We start from the raw sequence: 7,965 nt of genomic DNA on the forward strand, positions 1-7,965 counted from the left end.
ATAAAAAATTTAAATAATCACATGAAAAAACGTAAAAATATAGGAGCAAAAATATAGGTTTGGCCTATATTCATGTTTATATGTGTGAAAATGTTATTTGGATACTTAATTTTGACATTTGGGTGACACTTTATATTAATTTATTATATATTTATATTGATATGACATAATACAATAAATCAATGCACATGTCACTCTATAAGTGTCAAAATTGAGTGTCTAAATAATATTTTCGTTAGAAATATATATATAAAAAAGAGAATGCTAATAATTGTTCTTAGAACAATAATTAAGTTTTAATAAATATATTTTCTCCTTAAATAAGGTGAATTATTTTTAAATTTAAAATAATTTTTTTAATTAAAAAATTATTATAAAATACGATATATTTATCATCAATTAATAAAATTTATTTTAAGACTAAAAATAATACACCTTATCTAAAAACAAAATGTATTTATTAAAATTTAAATATTATCAAATAATGATTAATATTAATTAAAAAATTATTAAATTACAATGCACAATAACCTAATGATTAATATCACAATTACATTTTGAATATTTTCTCGTAAATTCTGGCCATCACTTGTTGGGTGCCAATCCTGATAAAGCCCGTGGGCTTAGGTATTGGCCCAAACTCAGATATGGGCCTTATGATTGGCCCTTTTGAGTGGCCGCCTAACCCAACCTCGAATAGGGCCTTAGATGGGCCTCAGAAGGAAAAATTTTCCTGCACTTTCTCTCCTAATAAGTGACGCTCTCCTTCATTTTCTTTCCAAACAAACGAGGGAGACGCAGAGAGCAACCCTTTCTAAAACCCTAAGCAGAAGCCATGGGAAGAGCTCTGCTCAGGCAGCTCTCGCGCTGTTTCTTCTCTCTTCAGACATTCAGATCATACTCTTGTAATGCTAAGGTTAATACTCTATCATTTGGGCCTGTTTCTTTATCTGCTTTTCCTTGCGTGAAACCCAGATATTTCTCTTCCAAGAGCGATGCTTTCATCAAAATCCCCCACTCTGTTCCGGAAACCAACTCGCCCCAGAACGAGGATTCATCCGCCGAGGTGGAGGATGTCAGCAAGGAAGGTAAATCCAAGGCCCCGCCGTCTGTTTGGTTTCTGAGAAAGTGCAATACGACGTAGCAGGGGTGCTTGGGTCCGGTAGACTCCAGAACCGAACCGAATCAAGATTCGATTTGGGCTGTTATCAAACCGACTCGATTCTGGTTCAATTTTCCCGAACTTGATTGACATTTAGATGGGGTCTGGTTACGGCTTCATGAATTCGACCCAACTCGATTAATATAAAGTCTATTTTTCTAAAATTGTTTTTTTTTATAACTTCTATTCGATTAAATTTGTATGCTTTGTTTAAAGGGTCTTTTTTCTTCATTTTTTTTTTTTCAAAATTCATGTTAAGATGGTTATAATAATTTTAATATATGGAACAATTCATGGAGAATAACCATGGTTCATGGTATGACTTTTATTGGGTTTTTTCATCTGGTTGCAGAGCTGAAAAGACGAATAGAGAAATACTTTGAAGGGGATGAAGAAGTAATTCCATCAATATTTGAAGCAATATTGAAGAGGAAGCTGACTGGGAAACATGATGAGTCTGACAATGAATTGATGGAGGAATTTGGCCATAAGCCATCAGAGGGTGACAGCCACGAAGAGTTTGATTCGGATTAGCACAAATTGTAAGCGACTACAGATTATAGAGTTGTAATGAAGATTAAGAAAAGAATGTGTCACAAAGAAAGCGAAAAGCGAAAGTTTGGAAAAATCTCATACAGTTAACATGAAATAACTTCATTCTGCTTTTATTTACATGGTAACAGGGAATCGCTTTTCTATGATCAAAATTAAAGGAATTAATCAATTGAAATTAGCCATGTGCTATAACTTCAATTACTAAGCGTGTTGTACTGAATCTATTTATAAAATACTAAAGATACTGTCATATTGTGCTTGAATAATCGAAATAATACTAAAGAAAGCATAAAAAGCATTAAAGATACTGTCATATTGGAAAGCATGAAAAGGATTTCATCTTTTCAGCCAAGGTGATAGAAAAGCAAGAAGAATCATTTGCGACATAAAAAGAGTAAATGAGGCAAAAATACAAAAGAAGTGTAGCAATCTTCAATCTGAAGAGAACCCTTGGTCTCACAACCAGTCATCTAACAAAGAAGATCATAATTAGGACCATCATGATTTTCATCAGCTCATCACAACCGTTTGATGTACCCGGTACCAAGAACCATGTGCTAAAAAGCATGTCAAGAATAAAGATAAATTCACCTTGGTAGGAGGCAAGCAAGTGGGTATAATCAATATGAAAGCAACATGGTTGATATCTTCTTCTTCTTCTTCTTCCAAATGCTGTAACAAAGTAACTGAGTTTACATGCAGGGCATGCTGCTTGTGCATTTGTTTCCCTCTAGCTACTGCTTGGTGTGTGGTCAAGCTACCATTCAAAGTTGGACAGCGAGCAGCGCAGTGTTTGGTGCACCGGGCTGCTTGTGGATCAGACAAGAGGGTTTTTGCAGCGTATTCCTCATTTTCGGACATCGATTCTGATACCCAACAGGGCAAATTGGATACATGTTCTAAGAGTTTTGGAGCTTCCAGAACTGGGATGCTGTGTTGAGATGAAAGTAGTTTTAGCTGACTTTACAACATGAAAACTCTATTTTGTTATATTCCTTAAAACCATTATATGGTTGTTTAGAATTCATGTTTTGTAATCCAATCCGTTTTATACTGTTTTGTAATCCAGTGAGTTTCATATGTAGCTCAACCTCTTGGATGCATACATATGTATTTGATTCAAAAGGTGACACCTTCTTAAGCAGATGATTTGATGCATCTGCTGCTAGTAATTTTTCGAGTATTTAGGTTAAGAGAAATGTAAAAGCTCTAATATTCCAGGAAAGTGTAGGAGAAGAGCAATTACAGGGAGAAAGGGTAAGAAGAAAGATAGTAACATACGAATACAGTTACCAAATAATCTTGTAATTGTGCAAGTAAAAAGATAAACAGATGATGAATCGGTATCTTGAAAGTTGGTCATGGAAATGAGCGCAATTTGAGCAGCTAATCATCTGTGTGGGAGAAGAATTTGCTGAATTTGAAACAACTTTCCTGTAATCTCTGTGGTGCCAGCAGAAGATTTCAGCCTCTGGTTTAAGCTTCGGGTCAGGACTAACGACCCAGGTGAAGGTTTAGTCAACCCCCACAACCTCCACCACAGCCTGCACCACAGGCGGCTGCACAACCGCTAGCCTGAACCCCTAGCTCTCCTGTTGAAGCCCTGTCTCTGGATGCACCATCCGCACAGGAGAACATGATGGCTGAAATGAGAGAAAAAGTGACTAAAACTACCCAGACGACTAGAAAAGCATCAGTGCCACCAATATCCCGGGTGATCTCCTCTTTCCATTCCCTCGCCATCTCTCTTCTTTTTCTCTTGTTGGGTGTTTGCTTGTGAAATCAGCAGTCCTCACTGCTAGAGGGTTCTTACGTTAGAATTTCATGCCTTAACGGTAGAATTGACAGGCTATAGTATTGTCAAGCATCTCGTTGGCTCCGCCAATCCTACTCTTCCTTGTCGCTGAACTTGATTCGTGAGTGGTTATTGTGACATTTATAGGCCTCTTAAGGCGATTAAAGATCAATCAGAATCACAATATGATATTATATGGGTAGAGTGCACATATGAGATCGCGAACGTTGACGACAAACTTTATTTCATTTAATTCACAAATTTGCATACCCTCTTTGCAGGATCAGATCTTATCCTTGTCTGGGGCCCATAAAGCCAGAACTTCCTGATTACTGCAACCAATAGTTCGTGAAGGAAGAATCCTAGGATGCCTTTCAAGGACTACAAAAGATTAGTTTTTGAAAACTGATTGCAAAAATGGCTCCTGGAGTGAGGTAAGGCCATTTCAAGAATGTTGATTGCATTGTTTGTTCCTATTCTTCGTTCTTTAATGCTTTCTGACTCATTCAGCTTCACTTTGTACTCAATACTGCATTTCCTTTCAAGTGTTTGGATTTTCTTTTCCAGAGCAGCTTCCACTATATTTTAGAATATTGGCCCCTTAGATTTGTAGATGTGAAACCACATCTTAAAATAGTTTGAATAGCAATTTGCAAGTCCATGGGTCATGTATAAATCCAGAAATACTGGAACTAATTGAGATAGATTCATAAGAATGCAGTGTTCAAGACTTTTCAAGTATATATGACTTTTCAAGTATATATCTGTGTTTTTGTTTAAAGTTCAATAATTCACAGTTTTATTCACTATATTTCTTAGATTGACAAGCACAGTGTCCTCCTTTTCCATCTCAAACCTCGAAGCCTTTCGCCTTCCAACAAAATATGAGCACTCCTCTTTCATTTGGCTTTCTTTTCTTTCACTGGTCCTCTTGGAATTTTTCTGAGAACTTCTGCATCGAACTTCTTGTATGATTTCCTTATCTGCCGGTTTGCTTTCCCTACAAGATGATCAACTTCTTCCTCGTATCTTTCATACAGATATGGCAGTGTCAGCAAGCTGACACAACCTTCATCCATAACCAATAAAACCAAATTAGCCAACCTTCTTGTAATTACGCAAGATACAATACAAGAAGTTGATACTTACCCACAAACAGAAGGTTCAAGGTGCTGACATAGTTCCCAATCACTGAAACTATCCAGAGACAACCAAGTGCCTGAATATTTATGCAGAAATGGTGAAGAAAATTAAACTCGTGGAGTAGGAGATGAAAGCTTAAAAATGGAGGATGAAGAACACAGCCAATTTTCGTACCAAAATGAAGTGTCTAAAATCGTTTCCACATGCAACATCAAAGCACTTCCTGAAGAAGTGATTAAGTTTTGCATGCCAGACTGCAGCGACTTCTCTGAACGAGGAGTCGTCTAAGATAACATCAGGGATCCTTGGAGGAGGCCTGAAAATCAAACATGAACAAACTATGCTCATCATGAACAATACTTGATACACTGCATCGATCAAACTAGTGAGCAATTTGGAAGAACAATGTTCATTTACCACTTGAAGATATCTGCACCCATACACCAAATGAAGATTAGGAGCATTGTAGTAATGGTAATGTGACAGAGTAAGGTCACGAAATTGTATTCGACAACCTCAAACAGGAACCATATTGTCGAAATAGTGAGAAGAATTGCAGCAGATACCCTTTTGTCCCTCCACAACAGCACATCTGCGACTGTAAATTTGTTTTTGTGATCATCAGAAGACTGTTGCAAGTCCTCAATAAACTAAAGTTCTAAGACTTTACATGAGTCTATAGATAGAGGGTACCTTTTCTTCCTCCAAGAATATCATGCACTGGTCTTTCGCGACCAAAGTTCTTCCCCATCCTTTCATCATCGGAATCAGATGATGTGTGATTTGGCATTGTTACTATAGAAGTAAATGATAGTTTTACAGCAGAGAGAATTGGGGAACCACACACCATGTAATTTTTGCGGGGGAAAGTTATATAAGCTATGATGTTGTTCTAAGCTTGGTAGCTAAGGAAGCGAATGGTGGAAAGAAAGGAATGGCTTTAGGCAAGCGTTTTGGAGGTTGCTTTGGGTGCCTGCTGGGCACAAGAATCAGTTAATCTAGCTTCAAAAGCCTGCTTTTTTGGCAACGATTTGCAGATTTCATTTTCATATGCAATTGAAGTTATCTTTCTTCAAGTGTTACAGAAAATGCAAGACCAACACAACAGATCTAATCATCCCTTGTTTGTTTGGCAAGAATCTTAGCCTACATGGAAAAGAGTTTAGTACCGACGATAAGGTTGCTTCTTTGTGAAGGTCACCAATTCAAGTTGTGGGAATAATCTCTTTCCTAAACGAGCAAATGGGAAGGCCATGTATTATACGATCCTTTCCCGACTCATACAAATGGAAAACCTTGAGCATTGGAGACGCACTTCTTTTTATATATGTGTGTTTCCTTAAAAAGGTTTTGACTACTTGGTTTCATTGTCTCAATTTCTTCCTTTTTCACAGTAATCTTCTCTAATGTGATGCCATTAAATTATTGACAACCATAATGTTCTCAATTTTTCATAACCACAATCCCCTTTTTGCTTGGCCTTCAGGTGAGTTTCAACTCTGAATTGGTTTAGATTACTGTCGAAAGGATTTAGTGTATAATGGCTTGGAATTGAGAGGGTGATGATATGCAAACACCAATCTTATTAAGAATTTTGACAATCGACTAAGAAAAATTTGGTGGGAAACTTTTAAGTATTACATGATATAAGTTTTATTGATACAACTATAAATTGGAATGATGGACAAATTGGAATTTGTCTAGCCACTCCAAGTAGTGAGATTAGGGCTTGTTATATATTGTATTTGTTTGTTTAGATATGATGATAGATAGAGATGCATGAAATGATTGATGAACTAGAATTTTGGCTTTGCAGTTTGACCGCTTATAAGCTACTATTATATAGTGTTTTATAGTTAAGTGTTTGGCAATAATAATTAGCTTAAAAGCTATTATAATAGCATTTTGCAAAAGTTGGTACCGCCAAACTTTTGCAAAAAATGCTATTACTTTGACCAACTAATTTACTATTCTGCCCTCAAATATTCTCTATATTTACATGCATGTCCCTGTTATTACATCTTTTCCCATCATTCTCCCTTCGCTTCTGTTCTACCATTACCGTCGCTACTGCCGTTGTCCCTCCTTCATAATTACCGTCGCCGTTGTCCAGTTGGGACGTTGCCCCCACCAGCCACTTCCTGTCTACCATCGCCCCCACCAACCATTACCCCCATCTTCTTTCTTCGTCGCCTCATCGACAGTTGTCCACTACTGTGCCCACCCTTATCTTTTTTGTCCTCATCGCCCACTGCGTGTGTGTATATATATATATATAAAACAACAGTTAATAGGTTATCAATTCAACATCATGTCTATTTTAGTCTTTTTGTCAAATTTTAATAGGTTATCAATTTTTTCAAATCAAATACATAACTATTAATTGATAGTTTAAAAGTATAATTATCTAAATATATTATTAACTTAAACACTATCCAACTTTAACTTAGAAACTAAATAGTTTAAAAGATATGAAAAAAAAAAAAAAGACTAAGCCAAACAGCGTCATAATTAGGTTTATTTTTTTGTTTTCCAAATCAAGAGAGAGAGAGAGAGAGAACCTTCATAATTGTTTTATTGGCATATTGTGATGGCACATGGCAGTTTAGTTTGTTTATGTGCAGACCAGAAGTTGGTCACTTGTTTGGTGCATTCTGACAAACACCAAACACACCATCTGATTCAGCATTCTTCTTCTTTATGGTGTGAAACAGGGAATTCTTTAGGGTTTATAACTGAAATCAAATAAATTAATCACAAATGAAGACCATCCTAGTCATTGTATTAAGTGCAAGAGTTGTGTTACAATTTATAATATTTCTTCCATGTGATGGCTCTTCAATATGCCTTAAGGCTACTACTTCAATGGCATTGCCCACCTTGGCTTAGGATCCATATTTTATCATTTTGCTTAAATGATTAATTATTGATCATATTCCATTTAGACTACTAAGGTTCAAGGTATTAACATCCGGCCCCCTCAACTTTGGAAATTGTGTGGACACCCACCAAGTTTTATTCTCTGATAGATAGAGGTAGCACGAAAAGGATAAAATGGTAAATTTGCCCTTTTTGTATTTTAAAATAATGAATTTGTCCCCATAAATTGGGATAAATCTGCTAGCTAGCAGTTTTTTTGGTTCTTGTTGGCATCCTTTCTGTTACTTCCATTTCTAATCTCGGCAACTTCTATAACCAGTTTTATTGTACAAAATACCCAGTTAGGGCAGGAAATTAATTTTCAAGAATTTAGGGAAGGATAAGTTAACCAAAAACTTTAAGAGGGACTAAATGTAATTTACCCTAATTT

General features: G+C 36.3%; 2 protein-coding genes across 4 annotated transcripts; one reads left to right on the forward strand and one right to left on the reverse strand.

Annotated features, from left to right (window-relative positions):
• Nucleotides 1–760: 760 nt before the first annotated feature.
• LOC127792777 (uncharacterized) lies at nucleotides 761–3,935 on the forward strand. 3 transcript variants are annotated; one of them, XM_052323356.1, is made up of 3 exons: nucleotides 761–1,088; nucleotides 1,515–1,704; nucleotides 3,794–3,935. In XM_052323356.1, the coding sequence occupies exons 1-2, from the start codon at nucleotides 836–838 to the stop codon at nucleotides 1,694–1,696; spliced, it is 435 nt and encodes a 144-aa protein (XP_052179316.1). In that variant the 5' UTR covers nucleotides 761–835; the 3' UTR covers nucleotides 1,697–1,704; nucleotides 3,794–3,935. The 3 variants fall into 3 exon arrangements, with proteins under 3 accessions (XP_052179316.1, XP_052179315.1, XP_052179314.1); XM_052323355.1 differs by lacking the exon at nucleotides 3,794–3,935 and adding an exon at nucleotides 2,420–3,179 and having other exon boundaries at nucleotides 762–1,088; XM_052323354.1 differs by lacking the exon at nucleotides 3,794–3,935 and having other exon boundaries at nucleotides 762–1,088; nucleotides 1,515–2,137.
• LOC127792776 (reticulon-like protein B9) lies at nucleotides 2,907–5,516 on the reverse strand. Its single transcript, XM_052323353.1, has 5 exons — nucleotides 5,349–5,516; nucleotides 5,073–5,253; nucleotides 4,830–4,971; nucleotides 4,662–4,731; nucleotides 2,907–4,581 (listed from the first exon to the last, which is right to left on the reverse strand). Exons 1-5 carry the CDS (start codon nucleotides 5,503–5,505, stop codon nucleotides 4,412–4,414), a joined length of 720 nt encoding a protein of 239 aa, XP_052179313.1. The 5' UTR covers nucleotides 5,506–5,516; the 3' UTR covers nucleotides 2,907–4,411.
• Between the last annotated feature and the right edge of the window lie 2,449 nt (nucleotides 5,517–7,965).

Source organism: Diospyros lotus, unplaced genomic scaffold (assembly GCF_014633365.1).
Source record: "Diospyros lotus cultivar Yz01 unplaced genomic scaffold, ASM1463336v1 superscaf1, whole genome shotgun sequence".
NCBI classification, from domain to species: domain Eukaryota; kingdom Viridiplantae; phylum Streptophyta; class Magnoliopsida; order Ericales; family Ebenaceae; genus Diospyros; species Diospyros lotus.

Excerpts from the sequence above, each read along its gene's own strand:
- LOC127792777 (XM_052323356.1), top strand. The coding sequence starts at position 836 with ATGGGAAGAGCTCTGCTCAGGCAGCTCTCGCGCTGTTTCTTCTCTCTT. Across the intron at positions 1,089-1,514 it reads GGAGGATGTCAGCAAGGAAG|AGCTGAAAAGACGAATAGAG; the intron begins GTAAATCCAAGG and ends ATCTGGTTGCAG.
- LOC127792776 (XM_052323353.1), bottom strand. The coding sequence starts at position 5,505 with ATGGTGTGTGGTTCCCCAATTCTCTCTGCTGTAAAACTATCATTTACT. Across the intron at positions 5,254-5,348 it reads TATTCTTGGAGGAAGAAAAG|TCGCAGATGTGCTGTTGTGG; the intron begins GTACCCTCTATC and ends ACAAATTTACAG. Across the intron at positions 4,582-4,661 it reads CTTGAACCTTCTGTTTGTGG|GTTGTGTCAGCTTGCTGACA; the intron begins GTAAGTATCAAC and ends TTATGGATGAAG.